This window comes from Medicago sativa, chromosome 8 (assembly GCF_051527215.1).
Source record: "Medicago sativa cultivar Bolivia chromosome 8, Bolivia_mono, whole genome shotgun sequence".
Taxonomy (NCBI): domain Eukaryota; kingdom Viridiplantae; phylum Streptophyta; class Magnoliopsida; order Fabales; family Fabaceae; genus Medicago; species Medicago sativa.
In genome coordinates this window covers 87,351,720-87,373,757 of record NC_140756.1, presented here as the reverse complement: position 1 = coordinate 87,373,757, position 22,038 = coordinate 87,351,720, and the positions used below count along the sequence as shown (strand labels likewise).

General features: G+C 33.1%; 3 protein-coding genes and 1 long non-coding RNA gene across 5 annotated transcripts; 3 read left to right on the top strand and 1 right to left on the bottom strand.

The window, feature by feature from the left end:
• Positions 1-12: 12 nt before the first annotated feature.
• Positions 13-6,682, top strand: LOC146902808 (CBL-interacting serine/threonine-protein kinase 1-like). 2 transcript variants are annotated; one of them, XM_085738481.1, is made up of 12 exons: positions 13-522; positions 1,167-1,229; positions 4,088-4,159; positions 4,247-4,354; positions 4,712-4,792; positions 4,884-5,063; positions 5,164-5,376; positions 5,598-5,699; positions 5,835-5,951; positions 6,065-6,127; positions 6,223-6,297; positions 6,387-6,682. In XM_085738481.1, the coding sequence occupies exons 1-12, from the start codon at positions 313-315 to the stop codon at positions 6,435-6,437; spliced, it is 1,335 nt and encodes a 444-aa protein (XP_085594607.1). In that variant the 5' UTR covers positions 13-312; the 3' UTR covers positions 6,438-6,682. The 2 variants fall into 2 exon arrangements, with proteins under 2 accessions (XP_085594607.1, XP_085594606.1); XM_085738480.1 differs by having other exon boundaries at positions 5,592-5,699.
• A 523-nt stretch (positions 6,683-7,205) lies between these two features.
• On the bottom strand, positions 7,206-10,662 carry CRSH (Ca2+-activated RelA/spot-like protein). The gene is made up of 4 exons (XM_085738479.1): positions 10,195-10,662; positions 8,267-9,199; positions 7,813-8,097; positions 7,206-7,585 (listed from the first exon to the last, which is right to left on the bottom strand). The coding sequence occupies exons 1-4, from the start codon at positions 10,573-10,575 to the stop codon at positions 7,451-7,453; spliced, it is 1,734 nt and encodes a 577-aa protein (XP_085594605.1). The 5' UTR covers positions 10,576-10,662; the 3' UTR covers positions 7,206-7,450.
• Positions 10,663-11,049: 387 nt separating this feature from the next.
• LOC146902806 (uncharacterized) lies at positions 11,050-11,356 on the top strand. Its single transcript, XR_015023847.1, has 2 exons — positions 11,050-11,189; positions 11,279-11,356. It is a non-coding gene; the product is annotated as an uncharacterized LOC146902806 (long non-coding RNA).
• A 2,006-nt stretch (positions 11,357-13,362) lies between these two features.
• LOC146902805 (glucose-6-phosphate 1-dehydrogenase 2, chloroplastic-like) lies at positions 13,363-17,704 on the top strand (the record flags this gene model as incomplete). Its single annotated transcript, XM_085738482.1, has 12 exons — positions 13,363-13,427; positions 13,781-13,930; positions 14,017-14,137; positions 14,451-14,680; positions 15,507-15,639; positions 15,722-15,793; positions 15,925-16,098; positions 16,183-16,313; positions 16,464-16,765; positions 16,862-16,923; positions 17,042-17,148; positions 17,438-17,704. Coding segments are annotated over 7 exons (849 nt in total), but the record flags the coding sequence as incomplete, so codon positions are not given.
• Positions 17,705-22,038: the final 4,334 nt, after the last annotated feature.

Sequence of the window (22,038 nt, the reverse complement as noted above, 5' to 3'; positions counted from 1 at the left end):
AAACTGAGATGCAGAGAATGGTGTTTACCATTGTTATTGTTTTTCAATCTCCATCATTTTCAACTTCTTTCAATTCTTCATTTTCTTTTCCGTGTTTTAGAAAATCAGAAACTGTTGCTATTTAATTTCTTAAACCGTTGTCTTATCTATCTACCTATTGTGTTATTCATGCGTTACACATTGAAAAGAGAAAAGCAGAACCACGGGGCTCATTGTAACTAAAGAAAACCACATAATAAATTTGTTGTCTCTGATTGATTTTACAAGTTTTGTTCAAAAGGGTGTTTCAATTATTCATTCATTTTTACAAAAATGGTGATATTGAACCTTGGGAAGAAGCAGAATAAGAAGAAGTTGCATAGTGGAGAAGGAGTGAGACTTGGAAAATATGAGTTGGGTAGGACTCTTGGTGAGGGCAATTTTGGTAAAGTAAAGTTTGCTAGGAACACTGATTCTGGACAACCTTATGCTATTAAGATTATTGACAAGAACAGGATCATTGATCTCAATATCACAAACCAGGTTTGTTTCAAATGCATTTTTCTCTCTCTCATTCAATCTCCTGTGTTTTTCCACATATATTATGGAAAAGTTCTTAACCTTTTTTGTTTGTTTCCTCGTCAACATTTCAATCACCTTAAAAAGAATCTAATGTTTATGACCCCCTAACTCATGTTCCATGAGTGGTTAGTCCATATTCGCTACAAATGACCTAAATATTAGATACTCGCTTTGATACTATTATAAATAACTATTCTTATTTCAGCTTCGATGAATAACTTGTATTCAACAAATATGAAAAATGATACTTTGCTTATAATAATGTCGGAGGGAGTATATAAGAGAGATGACACAAATTATGTCTTAAAGTTTTGATCAAGATGTAGTGTTTTCCAAGAAATCCAGGGATCATTGGCTCTTGTTGCTCCCCATGACTCCCCACTTTTATTTTAATTCCATCTAATTGAAAAATTATTTCAAAGCTTTGTTACTTGGTGTGTTTGTGTGTATAAATTCAAGGATTTGGTTACAGTTTAGTGTCGAATAATTTTCATTTATTTAATTAATTTTATAATTATTAATAGTTTTATTTTTTAATGAATAATTATGGGATCATAGTTTTAAGTATCTGATCTAATACTGTAAATAATGTGTAAAAATTGCAGATAAAGAGGGAAATATGTGCCTTGAAGCTCCTAAGGCATCCCAATGTTGTTAAATTATACGAGGTAATGTCATGTTCTCAAATATATATAGTACTATTCTTACATGTATTCAAATCCTAAGTTGTTGCACCTAATCCATCTGATTATTTTTGGATCTCATTGGTATGTGATACCCAAATGCGCTATGGATTTATTTTTCGTAATATAATTACAACAGGTTCTGAGATTATTGAGATGTGATAGGAAATGAAATATTTATTTTATTAAGAACATGAGCCAAAGTTTTTTATACATTTGACTTAGTTGACAACAACGAGCCTATGACTTTAAAAATTTCATAGTATTAAAATAAAATTGAAGTTAATCTCCAAATATAATTTTTTTACAAAAATCTCCAAAATTATTATTTTTTAGTTGATTGACAAAAATGACAATGTCATTATAAACTCACACACACAAATGAAGATATTAGGCGGCTTGAAACCGTAGTTATGACGTCTAGTCCAATAATTTTAATACTTTTGTCATTTAAGTTTTTTTTTTTTTTTAAGGAGTTTTGTCATTTAAGTTAGAATTTAGGTTATTTCTAGTCACACCCCTAAAATGTCAGGTTACACCCAAATATTTTTAAAATTTTATTATAATAGCACATTTGCCCTTCTTCATAAATCTTCTGTAAGCATTCATCTATGTCACAAAGATCCATAAATTCATAATATGTTATCAAGCTTGACAAAAGATCAAAGATTGAATCATAAATTCTTCTATTGATAATCAATTGCACAAATAAGTGAATCCATATGAGTTTCTGTATGTACATTGATTGAATTTACGTATACCTCCGTAATCTTAATTTATATAACACAAAAAATCTCAAAGTTTACGTACATGCGTGTGAATTAAATTAACGTAGATTGATTTCAAAACTTTGTACGTGAATTCAATTAACTTGAACTACGTGAACTTAAGTTCACGTTTGCCACTTTTAAAATAACTAGGGTTGTTCCCTTTCGCCTATTCACCGTCAATTGATTCCACAATCGTTGCGGCAATCGTGATATTGTAGCAAGTAGCGCTATTCATTTCTTGGTGAATCACATAAGAAAGCCACCAATTCTTGTTTATAGGTAACTAGTGGCGACTGGCGAATGATGTAATGTGTTGTGGTGGTGTTCGGATTGATATGTAAAAATAACATTTCGTTCTTTCAATTTTTTTCTTCTAGATTCCATCAAAATGAATATATCTATTTAACAATATATTGCTTCTTGTTAGATTTAAAGAAGATGAAGGAAAATGAATGGAATTAGGAGATCATTTGAGAGGAAACGAGGGAAGAAGATAGGTTTTGAAAATTTGATTTCATAATAGTGGTATTTTGGTCTTTTCGGGGTGTAACTAATTTTTTAAAGGGTGTGACTAGAAAAAGTCTAGAATTTATGATCAGAATAATCTCAATTAGTCGACTTATCATATTCTTTTTTCTTTCTAGACAAAACTTATCATGTTCTTCAGTTTATATTATTCTATCCTAAAATACACATCCAATATTTTAGTCTAGACAAACGTCCCCTTCAAATCCATTACTATAATTCTGTTTACAATGTGCTTTGTGGCACCGATTAAAATATTTTATTATTGAAAATTCCATATATCAATCATTTGAAAACTTATAACTTAATAAAATTCGAGTATTTGAAGTTAATAAGTCTTTAGCACAATTTTATACTCTACCCGCTAGAGATGGTGTAAATTGTGATCCACATTGTGATTATGGGTGACCAATCAAATCAAACCTATGAATCCAGCTATGCTTGTATCATTTTGTCAAAAAAGTGATGCTTTGTTATGTTTGGGTACATTTTTTTTTTTGAAGAATGTTTGGGTACATATCAAACCTAGGAATACCTTGTTTGATGGGAGTCTATGTCTTTTTAGTGAAATTAATTAATAAGTTTTTGCACTTTATTTTCTCCTTACAAAATAATTAAATGATTAATAACATTTTTTACAATATTTTCTTTGTTCCTAATTCGTTCTCTAATTTTGACTTCACAAGTCATCAATAAAATAAAATGGACGGTAGTTGAATTACAAAGAATTCTATTTTGTTTTGTTTTACTTTTTATTTATTTTATTATGATGCGTTAAGCACATGAGGAAACAGCGTGATGATAACCAATCAAATCAAATCACGTTAGTAATCCAACGTTGTTTTGCAACAGTTCAAACTTTTAGGAATACGTAAGTGGAGGATGTCGTGTTTTGCATTATATTTTGATGTTATAACTTATGTGGTTCAATTCAAAGTAATAACATGTATGAATTCTTGCGTGCACTGCACCTTATAATCAATCATATTTTCTCATCAAACCACCCACTAAATGGTTCAAATTATGGCTTCATGCTTATTTAGATTCCAAACTTTTTTTTTTTTCTCAAGTAATCAATTATTTTGGTAATTTTCCTTGTGATAACTTTTGGTATTTAAACATATAAGTCACCGTTACAATAGTCTTTAAATATACCGAAATTGCAAAAACATTTTTTTACAGTATTTTTTCATTTATCAATTTGGTCCTTAAATGTGTATTTCATTAGTGAGTTTAATTAAAAAAAATATATATTAATATAAGATACACTCAGATATGTTTTTGAAAATTCGATAAATTCAAAAGCTATAATATAACAACATCTCCCATATTTGAGGACACAAATAATTGTTCACTGTTTCCTCTTGCATAATATTGAATGGCCCTCCATGCACTAATTACTGCATAACCATGCTATGATGGTCCCACCATTATTGCATGAATACATTTGGTCTGGTATACACTACTGAGTTTCTCGATTGTGTTACCAACTTGCATGCATTGTATGATTGATGTTTCTGATTATATATTATGATCATAATTATGTAGGTCTTAGCTAGCAAAACAAAAATTTACATGGTACTTGAGTACGTGACAGGAGAGGAGTTATTTGACAAAATAGTAAGTGATCATTTGCTTGTTGTTAATGCCATGTCATGTGTGTGTGATTCAGTTAATGAAATTTAACGAGGTTAATTGTATTCATAGGCTTCCAAGGGTAAACTTACTGAAGGTGAAGGTAGAAAATTGTTCCAACAGTTGATTGATGGTGTGAGCTACTGCCACAGTAAAGGTGTCTTCCACAGGGATCTCAAGGTTCTTTTTTCCGCGTTGACTTATTTGAACTTATTTACTGACATAAGCACTTGCGAGACAATTTAATAGAGATTAAGAAAATAACTTATGACATGTCCATCAACTGTTTTCAACTTATTTCATAAGTTTTCCATGATAGCTTGTGAAAACAACAGCTTAATTATAGTTTATATGAAAGCAGTTTGACGTTATTTTATCTTTAATAATAGGAATATCTTATACATAAACACCTACATGAGAAGCATTTAATTAAATTATTTATGCAAACTGTCTTCTTGACAACTGATAGTCTGATACAATGGTGGTTAAGCTAAAGTTGAAATTGCACTACTTACTTGGTGATGCTATTTGTTTTAGCTTGAGAATGTACTTGTGGATGCCAAAGGGAATCTAAAGATAACTGATTTTGGTCTTAGTGCTTTACCCCAACAATTTAGGGTAAGATATGCTTTGATTTGAACTACAGCAAAATGCGAAGTATATTATTTTGGTTATTGACTTATGTGACAAACTGTATGGAAATTTTTAGGCAGATGGGTTGTTGCATACAACATGTGGAAGTGCAAATTATGTTGCACCAGAGATTCTTGCTAATAGGGGCTATAATGGTGCATCATCAGATGTATGGTCATGTGGTGTTATCTTGTATGTAGTCTTAACAGGATTCCTACCTTTTGATGATAGAAATCTTGCAGTTCTCTATCAGAAGGTATTCACATGTTGCAAATTCTCCTTTATATATATGGCTACTAGGCCAATCATAGTAGTTTAATAATTTGTTTTATTTTTTTTCTCTCGTGAGATAACAGGTTTTGAAAGGAGATTTTCAGAAACCAAAATGGTTATCAGCTGGTGCACAAAACATTATAAAGAGGATTCTTGATCCCAACCCTAAAACCAGAATAACAATGGCAGGGATCAAAGAAGATTTGTGGTTCAAGGAAGGATATAATCAAGCAGATCACGAGGACGAGGAAGACAATGTATATGTTGACGATCAAGCCTTTAACATCCATGAATTGGTATACTTTTTAAACTACCAGTAGTGTTCATGGTAGTGAGTTTGGCAGAATCATGATGTGCTACCGTGATTTTCACAAAAGTTCAACAAAAACATGGTGTCATTGTGATTTCTTCAAATTTACTAATTACTACGATTTCAAACATGCACTATATCTGAAATGCAACTTTGCCTTTTCCCCCCTATTGTAACCCTATACTTTTTCATTGGTAATAGTCACAGGAAGAAGAAAAGAGTAGTTCAGGATCACCAATTCGTATCAATGCATTTCAGTTGATAGGGATGTCTTCATGCCTAGACCTCTCTGGCTTTTTTGAGAAAGAGGTGAGAATTGAAGTTAGTTAGCAGAAGATTTGCGTTGTTATATACATTTTGAGCACGGCTTTCTGTCTTTGAACTTCACTACTTCTCGAGAAAATTTCCCTCATTTTTTTGCGCACAATGTGATTTGAGTTACAGGATGTATCTGAGAGGAAGATAAGGTTTACAACTAATCTTTCAGCCAAAGATCTGATGGAGAAGATTGAAGATTCTGTGACAGAAATGGAATTTAGAGTTCAAAAGAAAAATGGCAAAGTTAGTAGTACTATTGCTGATATTTAGAAAAGCTACTTCTATTTTCTACAAACTTGCATGGCAAAACTAATTTTTCGTTTGGCTAATAATTAAGTATAATACTAATATTTCAGATGAAAGTGATACAAGAGAACAAGGATCATAAAACTCTTGGCAGCCTCTCAGTGATAATAGAGGTAATGGATGTTCCGAATGAGTCAATGATTGCATCTTAATATCTGCATAGTTTGCACACATTAAGAAACTAACTTTATCTCTTCAAATATAACAGGTTTTTGAAATAAGTTCATCATTGTATTTAGTAGAATTAAGGAAGTGTTATGGAGATGCCTCTGTATATAGACAGGTAATTGTACCCTCTGTCTTTCACATAACAGTTATATCCTAATATATGAATTCAGATGCTGATGCATTTATGTTTTTCATGTTTTGTAGCTATGCAAGAAGTTATTAAATGATCTTGGTGTTCCCCAAGGAAAGCACTAGTGAGCTCAGAAGTGAAAACTGTAGAGTCATATTTGGAATGACATCAAAGCTGTAGCATTTACTGATCTCATTAGTCTTTGTGATATATATATATATATATATATATATATATATATATATATATATGTTAGATAGTTATAGCACCAGTTTTGAATTTAGCAATCAATTAAATAATTGAACCCCAAAAATCTCTTTGTAAAAGCAAGCTTTAGTGATCCTGAAATTGGGTATGTTATCTTGCATCAGCTTCACTGTTGTCTTCTTGTGCTTTTGTTTATCATGGAATTTCATCTCTGAACAGAAGTATCAAATAAGGACAAACTAAAACTTTGGATGATCAACTAGCATCTCAGAAAAGTTAGATTGCTCACTGAGGCAGTTCAATGTGATTGCAATACAAGCAAAGTTTTATTTCAACATTAATGAGTGCTTTTAAAAATGGAACACATTTAATAAAAATAAGTGTATCAAAGTAGCCTTCTGGCATCAAATAATGTGACCAAATTTATGTTGATCTCCCTTAAGTTCTGATTTGATTATTCATGAAATTTTCATGTTTGTCGCTTCATCCATCATCGAGGCCTGATGTTGTAGGAATAAAACTTTCAGGAATGGATTCTCTATATTGACATTATGGTTATGTGAAATCTAGGCCCTTAAAAAATAAAATGGTGAGAGGGTGTTACAATATAGAACAATGGAGAGAATCCATTCCCAAAATATGACATTAACATTGAATTATAAGATAATAACAGGTTAGAGACAATATTTTGAGAGAATTACTTGATCAATCGAATTTCACTATGATATTAATTAATTGACATTGAAAATATTCCTCTTTACAAACGGTTCTGGCTAAATGACTATTTTCACCCCCTTTAAGGATAGGTTGAGGGTCCACAATAGATTATCTAAGTGAGTATCCTATAAGATATTCGTGGAAGGCAAATCTTATACAACAATTGGAGTAAAATGAGAGCTTTGTTTGTTGTTTGTTTCAATTAGATGCATCACTAGCTCACAAGCCTGTTGCCAAACTCCTTATTATATACCTGAATTAAACCACTATCATCTGCCATATGAAGTTTCTCATCCAATATTTTCTTGTATTCATCATCTCTGTCCTCTAAATTACGAACCATCTCGACCTACAAAACCAAATACCACTAGAGTTACATACAACTCATGAGACAGGAGATGCATTCAGCTGCTGCACTATGAAAATGTAGCTCAAGTATATATGCTTTGGTAATCAGATAGTTGGACCATTAAGAAATTATGTACAACTCTATAATTTCTTAAAAAGACGTGAAGATGCAAAACACAACAAAGAGAAAATCAAACATCAATCTTTCCTGATAAGACATCAAATCACCTGTTTTTGGAACATCTGAAATTCATCAGAGCTGAGGGAGCCATCACTGTTCGAGTCAAGAAGCAGCATCATGTCATGTGCATCTTCTCCTGGTGCACCAAGCTCCTCTATCACCTCTGTAAGTTCCTCAATGCTTATCTTCCCATCTCCGTTCTTGTCGAGAAGGCGAAATACTCTATCTCTCTGATCAAATTCAATCCCTTTATGATTTGCACTTGGAAAATCTTTAAGGCGCAAAGCAGCCAGTTCAGCTGCAGCCAGCATGATGGTCTTTAAACGCTTTGCCTGAGTATCAAAAAATAAAACAATAAATGCCAATTTCCTTCTTTTTCATGTCTAAGGAGTTAGGTCTAGATGGTATAAATATTTCAGATAAGCTTTTCACACAGTACTCAAAAAGTAAATCTTCTTGCAAAGATGAATGAATACGGATAAGTTCAAAGAAAACAATAACCTCCTCTGGATTAGTAAGACCAGCCTTGTATAATGAATGAGATGCCATTCCACCAACAGCTAACCTATCCATTTCAGTAGTTCTTATCTGTATTTCCATCAAGGGTCTAGTCCTCCCAATTTCACTTACATCCACTGCCATATGCAAACTTTTGTATCCATTCCCTTTTGGCCTGGCAATATAATCTTTAGTCCGAGAAGGGATTTCTTTCCACATAGATTGGATGATTTGATGAGCCCTGTAGCACGCTCTCTCTCCAGCTTCCAATGCATTATCTCCAGACTTAGGGTTCAACACCACTCGCAGTCCAAGCACATCATTTACATCTTCTGGTCTCCGACCATCCTTCAAGAGCTTCTTCATTGTGCTGTAACGACTTTTATAACGACCTTTAACTGAGATATCATCCACTAATTCCGCAAGTATGGGATCAGATTCTAGTGACTGAAGCAATTCATCTTTGTATACATCGATAAGAGATATACCACCTGTCTCCTGACTTCTCAACCATGTATCCACATAAAGATATGAATAAGGAAACAAATACTGAAACGAGAGATCTTCCAATTCAAGTGATATGTAGTTAATTCCCACAGCATGAGCAAGAGGAGCATATATTTTCATAACTTGCAGAGAAATGATCTGCTGCTGATACCTTGGAAGGTGACCAAGATGCCTCATCATGTCAAGCTTCAAAGCCAAGTCCAAAATCAAAGCTCTAATGTCATAGTAAGTGAGACAGAACTTTCTCAAAGCAGCAGCATTCTCTTCATCCAGAATGTCTACTCTAGATGCAAAGTTCTTAACACGCAAACTCTCGTGCACCAAATGAGCAGTAGCAGAACCTATCTGACTTCGAACTTCATGTAGATTTAACTCACCTACTTCCAACACCTCTCTCAATATTCCAGCAGATATAACTTCTGCATCCATCTGCAATCACATTTACTATAAAGAAACAATAAACGGCAATGAAATTATGACACTCAAGGAGAGCTTCTAATAATTTCAGTAAGAGTTTGTTTGGATAAATTTTAACAAACACTTGTAAGAAAGTAAAACTTGAAACGACTTTACAATGACTGTTTTTAAAATAATAAGTTGAAAACAGCTACTATACTCTTAATGGTTTTTTTATAAGTCCTATGTGTTTTGTTAACTGCAATTGATTTTAAATAATTTGGTTATGTGTCTCTGGATAAATTCTAGCTTCAAGTTAGAATCAATTATAGAGGCAAAATCAATTTTATGCGAGAACGTCCAAACATGTCAAAATCAATTATACGCCTCCAAAAGTTTCACCAAACACACATGTAAGGTCAACTAATTATCTATTGTAAACTTCCATATCTATTATCTAACATTATCCATCATCAACCTTCTAAGCTTATCTATTTGTTTTATTAGTTAAGGTCAACTACTTATCTCAATGAAAAATCATTAAAAGAACTAGTATAAATTAATCCAAATTGAGACTAAACAACACTACCTTCCTTGCTCTCAAAATGTCAAATTTTAAAATAAATTTATTTTCCTTATATGTATACCACAATATTCCCTCCGGTCTCAAATATAAGAAAATATTTCTTTTATAGATTCATTGAGTAGTTAATGTATGTGGTCTACATTGTAAAGCAGATACATTAATTATTCAATGAACCTAAAAAAGGAATCTTTTCTTATATTTGAGACTGAACCTAAAAAAGAATCTTTTCTTATATTTCAGAACGAAGGGAGTACAAGTTTAAGATAAAAAGTCAATAAATAGTAATCATGGTATCGTTAAAAAATTTAATCATAACTGCTTCCAAAGTCCCACACATATAATTGGTTGTTGCGATTTGTTAGTGTAAAACTTTTAACAGCAAATATCAAAATTATGAAGAATCATTGAATACATGAAAATGAATGAAAGTAATGGTAAGTACCTGAAGATCAGCGAGAAGCATGGCAATGGATAAAGCTTTGGAAAGAGGAGAACGACCATCAGGAGTAAGAGGAGAGCTTTGAAGAACAGGAATGGAGAGTTTCAATGATTTGAAAAGAAGACCAGAGGAACTTGTGGATAACACCTTCATCCTCTCAGTCAAATCATTGAAAGCACCGACAAGTTCTATCACCATCTTTCCTCCACCGGGAACTTCTACAGCACACGCTCTTGGAGTACTGGACCACCGGAGACCGGTGACGCGGGTGGGTCGAGTGGGGAAGAAGAGTGAGAGTAAGCGGTGATGAGTGGTAGTGGTTTGTTTGAGAAGAGAATGGTGGCGCGTGGGGTAATCGGAAGCGTGGAAGTGTAAGAGTTCCATTTTTGGTTCAATGCGTAGTTGACATCTATGAATGGAATGTCATGTTGTTGGTTGTGACAAAGAAACATAACACCAATATTTGTGGATGAAACTTCATCTTGTCGTTGCGGTTTCTTATTCAACTTTCATTGGTTCTCCTCTCCTCTCTCTTCTTCTAGTGGAGTGGACCATACTCTCCTAAACTCACCGTTTCATTAATCTACTAAACTAAATAAGAAAATCAATGTCTGTTTTTTTGACCATTTTACCCTTATCAGGGGCATTTTGGTAAATTGGTAATTGGTGAGTGTTTATACTATATATAGGCTAAACCACAATTAAGATCATTTTTCCCCTCATTTTCTCTCTCATCTCTCACGGTTTCCTCCCTCTCTTCTCTCACGGTTTCCACTTTCTTCCTCCCATCTCTCTCTCGGCCCTCTCATTCTCAACCCCAAAATTCTACAATCCTCACCCAAACCCCATGAAAATCATCATGCAAACTCATTTTTGAAACCCTCATGATGAATTAATCATCAATCAAGATTCAATCCTTTTCTCCTCTTCCAGTTCTGTCCAAACTGAACCCTAACCCCATCCTTCAATCTTTCAATTCATTCATTCCAGGTAATTAGGTTTAATTAAATTCTCTTACCTTTTGATTTGTTTTACTGAAATTGATAATTTTAGGTTTGATGCTTTTGATTTTGGTTTTTATCTGTAGAAGTAAAGTGATAGGAGAAGTTGCTGGTGGGAAATCTCTATTCATGAAGGATGAGTTGTGATAGATAGATTGTTGAAGGTATCATCTTTGCATGTTTTTATTTATGTATTTTTGTTTTGTTTTGTTTTGGATTGTGAAAAGAAAGAAAAAAAAGGGGAGAAACGGGAACGGGAGGAAGAAGAACGGGAACGGGAAAGGGCCGTCACAACTGCGGCGAAAAACAGCGGCGCCGGTGAGGAAGAGTAAGAGAGAGACGGTTGTCTCCAATCTAAAGTCATGCATGCATAATTCTCTCTGGTTTGAGTGCTGAATCTAATTCTAATCTTGCATGTGGGTTTGATTGAAAATTTGTGATGGATTTGTGAGAAGAATGTTAAGTTTGGGTAAGAGGGATCTGAGGTCGAGAGTGAGGCAGAGGGAGAAGAGTAGAAGAAATGGAATTAGGGTTCTGAGAAAGAAGAAGTAACTAAAGAAAAATTAGGGGTTTTCAAGACTGAGTAATTGGAGATGGAAGCTAGGAACTTAAGGAAACAAGAGCACCAGAGCTTGCTGCCATCACCATAAAGAATTAAAGGTGGGTTTCCCTTTCCCTCATCCCTCATGCATAATCTAAATCAACTAATTTAGGGGTTATGAGACATGAAATTGATTGATGAAAAGTAAATTGTTCATTATGCATGTTTGATTTTAAGAATTGAAGTTATTGCATTGATTTGTTTGTGTATTTTTACTAAATTGATTTTGTGTGAATGATAGCATGATTGAAAGGTTTATTGATTTAGCCACTGGAATAATTTGATTGAATGGGTTTTATGGTGAAGTGATTCTTATTGTATATGAAAAAGGAGATTATAAAAATGAGCTAGGTTTTTCTTAAAATTACTGCAGAAAATAGCTTCAGTGCAGGATTTTTAATAATTTATTGATTTTGAATTTTTAGACGGGACCAGTTGCATAAGTTGCAGTTATAAGCTGGCTGCATACAGTAAAATAATCAGAAATGTTTGATTTCATATGAATGATTCAATCATAGGTTTTATGGACTGCTGTGCTGGAATTGGTTTCTACAGATCAGTTTTAGTGTTAGATTTTTCTGAAATTGATTACTTTGAATTTGGATATGGGACCAAATGCATTGTCTTCGTGTGAGTATTGGTCACGTATAGAAAAATTTACAAAAATTTATAACTTCAATTTATATGTCTTTGTTGCTTTGAATGACAGATGATTAACTCATTTTTTTTTATGTTTCACATATATTGCTTCTACTAATTGAGTGAATTATATGTTCAGGTTCCTCCAGAACTGCAAGCTTCTTTTATTGCAGCAGTTGATAAAGGAAACATAAGAAGCATGCCAACATAGTGAATAAAAAGGTTCTAAAATATTTATCTAAGATTTGATATGTTATGGATCATGTTATTTTATAATTATATGCATGTAATATCTAAATTTCGAATCAGTTTACCTTTAAGCGTATAAACAAATATGTATTTGCGAACAAAATTATCCGAAAAAAAGCAATCCACCCCGTTGACAGTTTACAACTCAACAGGGTTAACAATCTCGCATAAACATATTGCAATTACCATTCCTTCATGCTGCTCATTCTTCAATATTTCCTAATGATATGTTCCCTGTCACTTTTTTTTATTTTGACAAAATGTTTTCTGTTACTTGACAGGGATGTTGGCAGTAATATCGCATTGAAAATTCTGAAGCGTGTAGAAAAAGGTTGGGGTCAAGGAAGTATATCGAGTTTGCTGCCTCAAAAGAATGATTTTCTTGATTACTAAGGTAGCAGTTTATGTTGGTTTGAGGTTATGAGATGGTTATTGGTTTGTTTTGTTGTTTGATTGTGGTTTTGGATACACTTTGATCATGTCTATGCGAACTGCGTGCTGCAATTTAGAATTATATGATTTGTACTAAACTTTTATTTTATTAATATGTTTTATTTGGTATGATGATTAAAGGAAACTGATAAGGTTGGTGAAGCAATATGGTGAAAGAAAATGGGCTCAAATAGCTGAGAAGTTAGAAGGAAGGGTTGGCAAGCAGTGTAGAGAGCGATGGCATAATCATTTGCGTCCTCAGCTGCTTTAACAAGATCATTCAAGCGGTATCTGACTGAGGATCAAATTTTCAGGTTTTCTAACTACACTTTGACTGTGTTTGGATATATTAAGCGCTTATACCATTCACACTTATCATATAAGTGCTTATATATAAGCTATTTCTATAACAAGATAAAAAAAAAAGTCAAATTGTTTTCATATAAACTATAATCTATTTTCATAAGCTATATTGGAGAGCTTATGAAAATAAGCTGAAAACAACTTACAAACATGTCATAAATTGTTTCCTTGAGCTCCTTCAAACAATCCTAGAAGTGTTTATGGCAGTGGATAAACTCAAACAATCCAATCCAAACATGGTCTAATTATCTGTAGATTTTAATGATTGTAAAGTGCTTTATTTAAAATGGAAAATATTATATAGAATCGATCACTATCTTGGAAAAGAGCTTGTGGAAAATCTTTTTGTTCTCCGATTCTCAAATCTAATTTTTGACCCTTTGTGGTCGAGGCAATACATAAGAAATGTACAGTTGATATTCTCAGCAGATTTTGGTACTGAAGGACGTGGCAGGTAACTTCTCTTCCTTTGCAGCATTTACACTTTTTATGATCTTAAAATGGTGATTCTCATATATTTCATATCTGTTCCATGTGTAGGTACTTTGACAATTATGGTATAATTAGAGATATTATGCAGAATCATCTACTTCAAATACTAGTCCTCTTTGCAATGGAAACTCCTGTTAGTTTGGATGTAGAGGACATTAGAAATGAAAAGGTCTCATATGGTTATATACTTTTTTTATAGGCAAATATTAATTTTTAGTATATTACTCCCTCCGACCTTAAATATAAGTAGAAAGGTTCATCTATTTGATACAAATACATGTACCTTTTTCGGTCAAATATAAGGCCGGAGGATGTATATGCTAGAAGCCAGAGTTTAAAACCTGGACTTTCTTCTCAAAATCATTTGGGTGGTTTAGTTCAACCACTTGAGCTACGCCTCAGCTCATGGTTATGGACCTTTAATTCATCTGTTTTAAATAATTGTGATTTTTCATGACTTTCAATTGCTTAATGGATGTCAGGTCAAGGTTCTTCGTTCTATGAGACCGATTAAACTCGAGGATGTAGTTTTAGGCCAATATAAGAACCACACCAGAGGAGGTGTTGCATATCCAGCCTACATTGATGACAAAACTGTACCAAAGGACAGCTTAACCCAGACATTTGCCGCGGCTGCCCACTTCATAGATAATGCAAGATGGGATGGGGTACCTTTTTTGATGAAGGCTGGGAAAGCATTACACACCAAGAGGTAAGTGAAAGGAATAAGTTTTGCACAATGTTGTCAATAGCAGATCGTGAAAATTTGCGGTTTGTTGAAATTCTGCTATGCTTACAGTGTTGTAGTGCTGATATAGCTGCTATTTTACAACCTTTTGTACTAAATAAAGTATCGCCAATATATAACATCAAAGTCAATAGTAGGTATATAACTTGCCAACATCAAACCAATGTCACAATACAGAATACAATCTCAATGACTACAAAATTTTGGACTGCAGAATTTCACCTCATTTGATATAAAATAAGAATTTGTTTACAATACACTATTGTGAATCTCATCATAAACTTAAAATAGAATGTACAATTGTTTTTGCAAACTAGCACTATAACTATACTATCTACAAGTATGTGTTTTATATGTTTTGCGCCTATATGATGCATAATAACAAGTATGCAAGAGAGATTTTTAAGTATTTGAGATGGAACACTGCCAATATTTTCCCATCTCTTTTAAGCTGAGATCAAGGGAATAATATCAGCTTATGTAATGCCAGAATAAGTGTTTCTTGGTTATTTTTTTTTTTTGCTAAATTAGACGGTCAATAAGATTGATCTAGAAGACAATATTATCTTGCATTTTTATGTCAAGATGTTAAGATAACTACAAGTTTGAAAAATAATTATTTAAACTGTACTGGGTAGATTTTAGTGATAAGTTGGATGATGGCCATGGTCATTAGCCCCTATTTTGAACAATGTGTTTTGGTCATGTGACTATTTGGTGTAAGGTTTTTCACTTGGATTTTAGTTCATAAACATGGAAACTGCAATTAACATATCTTTTCTAATTTCAGGTTTACTGATAAACAAATTATGAGGCTTCAGGAGACACCTGACGAGATACCTGAGGGAGGAACGCCTCACACTGTTAGCTTACTATTGCATGACAAACTGGTGGATACTGGAAAGCCAGGTGACAGAGTTGAGGTGAGACTATACCATGACACTCTGATAAATAGATATTCTCATGTTTGTTCAATGGTCCCATGAGTGTTTTGTTGTACATCAGGTGACTGGTATATACAGGGCTATGAATGTCAAGGTGGGACCAACTCAGAGAACTGTTAAGTCATTGTTCAAAGTATGAGTTATCTTCTCAAACTCTTTTGCATTTAGAGCTTCGCCTTTGCATTTTTCATCTTGTCTAATTGACATTTGTTTTGTTCCGTTTGGCCCTTAAAAGTTGGCATGATTCATTTCATTGTTCTAAAGGAAAAATGTGTTGCTATCATGAAGGAATCCCTGTATGATAAATATATTGATGAGCATGGGGTTGTTGATTTTGGTTGAAGCAGGGGGATCAGTCAACAGAAAGAGGCAAAACGCTTTCTAAATGCTCTTAATAAGCAATCAGAGCTGGAACAGAAAGATTTCTTTTCAGTATCTGTATGTACTTTCTATTTTTCCCTGCATTTGTTGTCAATTGTTTTTGTTCTCGACAAAAGACGTATGTGTTGTTTAATTTTTCAGGAAATATACAGTCTGGCTGATACCTGATATGGATACTTTCATCGAAAATTTAAACAGCGTTGGTTATCTACTCAAAAAAGGACCAAAGACATATCAGGTGCGATGAGATTTTTACGCTCCACTCTATAGAGGTTTGTTTGATGATTTCCATCTTATTAATGTGCAACTCTTTCATACACCAAGAATCTATAATGCCTTACCTATCCCTTCCTAGCCACCTCTATAAGGGGAAGAAAGGTTTTAAAATTTTGGTGACAAGACAATCCTTTTGACACATGCAGGTATTATCCTCTTTGTACTCACGGAGCCAGTCGTCTAGGTCAAGGGGCTAAACTGAAGTTGAGTTATGTACATGTCAGTGATTAAATGTAATAGCTTTTCGTTAATTTATTGTGTTTAAGAATCCGAAAAAAGGGTGTACCTTATCTTATACCAAAGTTCCCTTTCCCGGAATACTTTAAGAATGTGCTTTGTCTTGTGATGATTGTCATCGAATATGCAATTTCAAGGGGACGAGAAAATTAATCTGATAATCTCGCATGTAATTATACGACAGTTTTGCTGTATTGTGAAATCTTTAAAGGTAGAAAGTCCTTTACCAATCAGATTTTTTTCATTCACAGAGAGTTTGAATCCTTAACCACTTATCTATTTGCTTTTATGCAAATGGTTGCTGCAGATTGGTTGAGATCTGACAGAAGGGAAGATGATCTTGGTGGCCGTCCTGGGAGCATTATGCAGGTTGACTTTGGTGTTTTGGTTCTTAATTTTGATTATATTTAGCCATCAAGTAATTACTTATATATATATTTTTATATTATGAAGAAAAATCAATTTGATGAATTTTGTTAACTTGCAGAAATATGCAGCACAGGGTGGGCCTGAGTTTTTCATTGTAAACATCTGTGGTGTTGTTCTCCCTTTGAATCCTTCTTTTCTTAAGATCATGACTCTGCCATATCTAAAGTAGGTTTCTTTTCTAATCAATGAAACTTAATCTTTATATAATGTGCATCTCATTACTTTCCTTTTTAGTAAATCATGGATTTAATCATGAAATTGCAAGTTGGCTAATCTGAGTCTTTGAAATTGGCATAATTTCGGAGACTAAATTAATCAAAGTTCTCAAGTGGCAACGGATTTTCAATTTCATAGCTATTATTATATTTGGAATACGTGATTTTCTCCATTCTAATCTTTTACTGTTAAATTATATTTACATAATCAAAACTGAAATTAATGTTGTGCCTGTCAGGGATATAACTATGGCATTTCCCAACTTTGTTTTGCACACCGAGGTGGAAGATTAGCAACAAACAATTGAAGATCAATGCACTTGAAGGATTAAAATTTGCAGCTATAGAATAGAATGTATTGTAATTGTATATAACGTGTTTAAAGCAAAATCAACCACTTCAATTTGCAGCTATAGAATAGAATGTATTGTAATTGTATATAACCTTAGGCAATTATAAGTTGCCTTTGCCTAATTAAAATCAATGGATTCACTTGATTGTATGCATGATATATATGTACCGAACCCAGTTAAGAAAAATTGATATGCCAATGAATGATCAAAGAAACTACATAAATAAATATAAAAAAAAAATTGTTTGGAAATTGTAGAGTGATTTTAAATCAACAGGCATAGATTTATTTGCATCAGCTTATAATTATTTTATTTATTGTGACATAAAATTTACTTCCTTCATGGCCGTGTCCCCCAGCTGTGATCATCGTGTTATAGATGGTAATTATTCTTAATCTGATGATGTTACTTATGCTATATAATTTATTGATCCATGACATATGTTACTCGACTGTTTAGTCGAGCTAAATCCCTTTTGTAACTCAAATTTAACCTTATTTTTGTGATCATGGGTTGAATCACCATTTGTCCTTAATATTGTGATTGTCTGAGACTGACAATTTAGTCCCTCAAATATAGGAAATGACAATTTAATCCATTGAATTTAAAAACGTCAATTAATAGTCATTTTCTCAAATTTAACACCAAAATTTTAAATGTTCTATATTGTCCAACTCTCATGCATGCAAGAGAGAAGCTAATATGCAGGCATTTCATAAGTTTTGATGGATGTTTTTTAAAGTGATATTTTGTTGGAGAGACTAAATTGATTTAAGTTCTCCAATTTAAGAGCTAAATCATCCGATTCCCACAATTTTATTAACCAAAATGGTGATCCGCGCAGAGAAACATACTAACAATATGTTTATTATTTTGTTCAGTGGCGATTGGTGTCGAATGGTTGAAAGCATTCAAAGGCTGTATTGAGAATCCATAAACCATGTTGCTGTAAAAGTAAATAGAAGGCTCCGATGAAATACTCAATTCCTTTTTTCCAGTGATATTGTATGCGGGATGTAAGATTTGATCACCTGGTATTTACCCATTTGGTTGAAATTTGTAATTTTTTTATAAATGAGGGTAGATAAGGCATTGAATTTTTAGTCCTGAAATCATCTTCTTAGAAGAGAATCTGCCCTTTATACAAGCAAACGAGGATCTAAGATTTTCTTTGTTAGATGGTGTGAATAATTGAAACACTAATTTTATTTTATTGGCATCTCACCTTGTGTTGATCGAGTATGCATTTCGGTCAAGTGACGAATGTGCGAACTTGAAATCATCAACTCAATTTATGTCTAAGGTTATATGATTGTTGAACAATTACTGAAGTTTTCCATTTATTCAAACCCTAATTATAGTTTGATAGTGTAACTATTTGATATATGAGTATGAGCAGTTAAAACATATGCGATTTGTCGAAACTCATTGCGTGCTTTTCTTTGCTCATATGAATAGTGTTTATTTCAGTGACTTACATCATAAGTTATTTAATGTTGTGCATGTTTGTTTGCTTTTTTCTTTTTCAAGCCGAGATCAAGGGAATAATATCAAGATTACCGAATAACTTTAGCTTTACTTTTAAAGTTCTTTTATTAGTTTCAATTTTAAAATAGCTTTTAGTTCCAAAATAAACCTGGTAATACATAGCCTATATTTTTTCTAGAAAGTTAATCCAAAAATGTGTCATCAATATAATGTCATGGACTTTGGCTAAAAATTCTGCAAAAGAACCATGTATTTTACCGAGCTAGATATATAACTGTTTTCTATCAAATGCAGGTGGATTGTTGAAAATAGACTAGACAAATTAAAATTTGCAAGGCACGGGTTGTACCAAAAAATAAATAAATTCAAAACTTCATGGATACCCATGGATACCTGAATACCCACGAGTACCCGTATAGTGGGTACCCACGAGGTTAGATTGACTCTGCATAGTGCAGGGGTGGTGGATCAGATTAAGTACACAATTTACAATTATTCTACTAAATTAACTTTACAGTTATTGAGTTGTTCAAAGCCACTACTTTTTCAATGCACGTTTAGCCTTCTCAATTGTTGTCTTCGCTGCAACTTGCTTTGTATCTCTCTACAAAAAAAGTCCTTGACGTTTTCATTTGTTACTCGTGATAAGCCGTTTTGAACATTTCATTTTCTAACGCGTGATGCAGGAGTGCTCTAAATATTGTGTTATGGTTTATAATTATCTGTCATTTTGCAATCTATCTGTCCGATATAATAATTTGTCAAAAAAGTAGCTAACCCCCGTGCGAAGCACGGGTTTGTAACTAGTTTAAAAATTAAAACACAATATAGAAGTTTTTTTTACAAAAATGAATTAAATTCACATGTGAAACAATTTTTTATTAAATTTTACTTACCAACTCTAAATTTCTAAACCTCTTTTTTTTTTAAGAAGCGGATGTTAACCTATATGTATGTGTGTATATACACACGGAAGATTTATAGTTAAGTAGAATTTTGAGATTACGGTTAATGTTCTCGCGAAGAAGAAGAATGATCCGTTGAAACTTTTTGAAGTAAATACCAAAGTTTTTTTTTTGAGGGAGTAAATACCAAAGTTATAACTCAAATAATGCATCTTTTGCCATAATTAGTTTAATTTATATATTAATTGTTGTAAATTCAAATTTCTATGCAAAAGTTACAACCATGCAATCTAAGAGGTACTATACAACTAAGAATAAATCTAACAACATAAGTGTATCGTAAATTCACAATCAAATCAAAGAATAAATATAAACAAGATAGAGGAACAAACATATAAAAATTATTTATTTAGGTTGGCTTAAATTGATCCTCCCTCCCTTTCAAAATGAGTGTCGCTTTAACAAAAAAAATTGTTTCAAAATGAGTGTCGCTTTCAGTTTCCAATACAATAATAACTTTTTCTTTTCAATTGTACCCTCCAATTAATATTCTGCACACTACTTCCAAAGTATTACTTTTAAAACTAACCAATAGTTAATAAAGATAATTTGGTAAAATAACCATTTTCTTTCTCTTAATCATTGCATTTCTTAATATGTGTGTAAACATCTAAAACGACATACATTTTGAAACGGAGGGAGTATATATTTATCGGAGAAACAATTTTTCAATCCTTCATCAATGAGTCTTTACAAATGATACAAATAAATTACAAGAAATTATCTTCAACAATAAACTTCAATTTTTAACTCTCACTAAACCCACAAGAAAATATCTTTAAAGAGGACAAGAAGAGTTTTAACACTTTTGTGTGGATTCAGTGTGTTAGGTTTATGTCCACCTAGTCTTGTTTATGTATTTTCCCCCATTTTCTAATAATATATACGAGCACAGGCCCGACCTTGAGGGAGTGCAAGGTGCTCTACCAGGCTGGGCCTCCAAATATTACAGGCCTCAAACAAAAAATTATGTCTAATATCCACCCCCCATTTAAATAAAAAAAAATATATGTTACTTTTTTTTTTTCTTCAGTGCACGTTTGAGTTTTTTTTATACTCTAGTTCTCCTTTCTGTACATAAATCTGATACTATCAAACCACCCTAATTTGTAAAATCACTTAATCAGTCAATTTGGAAAGCTATTTCATTGAAAGAATCACAACAATCATTTTTTTCCGCATAAACCATTCGTTTTCCCTTCCCACAACGAATGAGTGACAAATCCAAACGACACTGTTAGGTAAACTTCATCTCACTTTCACTTAATTTTTTTTTTATTTCATTTCATGTTCAGAAGTTCTTATTCTGATTTTTTAATGAAGTTTACCTTCACAAAAAAAATCACATTTTTATTTTACTAGGGGCCTATTTTAAAAAGAGAGTCGAGCCTCCTATTTCATAGGAACGGACCTGCGAGCACTTGATAAAGAAATAGAGTTTAGTTGAGACACCTTCTATTCTCTTTGATGTCATTATGCTCATTTTTTTAATAAGCCAAATTTATTCACGACGAGATTGTACAAGAAGCACAAACAACACGAGGGAAAAACAAAAAAGAACATAGAAAACAAAATGCACCGTATATAGGCGGAACATCTTAAAACACAACAAGTTTTGCCACTCCGGGACACCCTAAAGCAAGCAAAGCAAAGCCAAGCTAAACCTGAGGCTACAGTATACGAAAATGAAAAACAGAAGCATTGAATGCCCCCAACAAACCAGCACCTACAATAGCAAAAACCACCAGCAGGAGGGTGCAAACAGCCAAAACCAAAGTAGGCCAGCAAACTCCAACCTGAAAAGCACAACCAGTAGCCCACAAAAGACAGAACTTGGCTGACAGCAGCAACAGAAAGCCCAGAACAGCAGATTTCTGAGAGCAGCCAAAAACCTGTAACAGCACCTCCCCTCATCAGAACCCACCCCTACCTCATAAGACAAACTTGCGAATTCCAACTCCACTCGTAATACATATAAGGATGGATGTTTAACCTACTCAAAATCCAACGCCAAGACAACACCATAATTTCCTC

Excerpts from the sequence above, each read along its gene's own strand:
- CRSH (XM_085738479.1), bottom strand. The coding sequence starts at position 10,575 with ATGGAACTCTTACACTTCCACGCTTCCGATTACCCCACGCGCCACCAT. Across the intron at positions 8,098-8,266 it reads GTCTTACTAATCCAGAGGAG|GCAAAGCGTTTAAAGACCAT; the intron begins GTTATTGTTTTC and ends TTTGATACTCAG. Across the intron at positions 7,586-7,812 it reads TTCAGATGTTCCAAAAACAG|GTCGAGATGGTTCGTAATTT; the intron begins GTGATTTGATGT and ends TTGGTTTTGTAG.
- LOC146902808 (XM_085738480.1), top strand. The coding sequence starts at position 313 with ATGGTGATATTGAACCTTGGGAAGAAGCAGAATAAGAAGAAGTTGCAT. Across the intron at positions 4,355-4,711 it reads TCTTCCACAGGGATCTCAAG|CTTGAGAATGTACTTGTGGA; the intron begins GTTCTTTTTTCC and ends TATTTGTTTTAG. Across the intron at positions 5,952-6,064 it reads TTCAAAAGAAAAATGGCAAA|ATGAAAGTGATACAAGAGAA; the intron begins GTTAGTAGTACT and ends CTAATATTTCAG.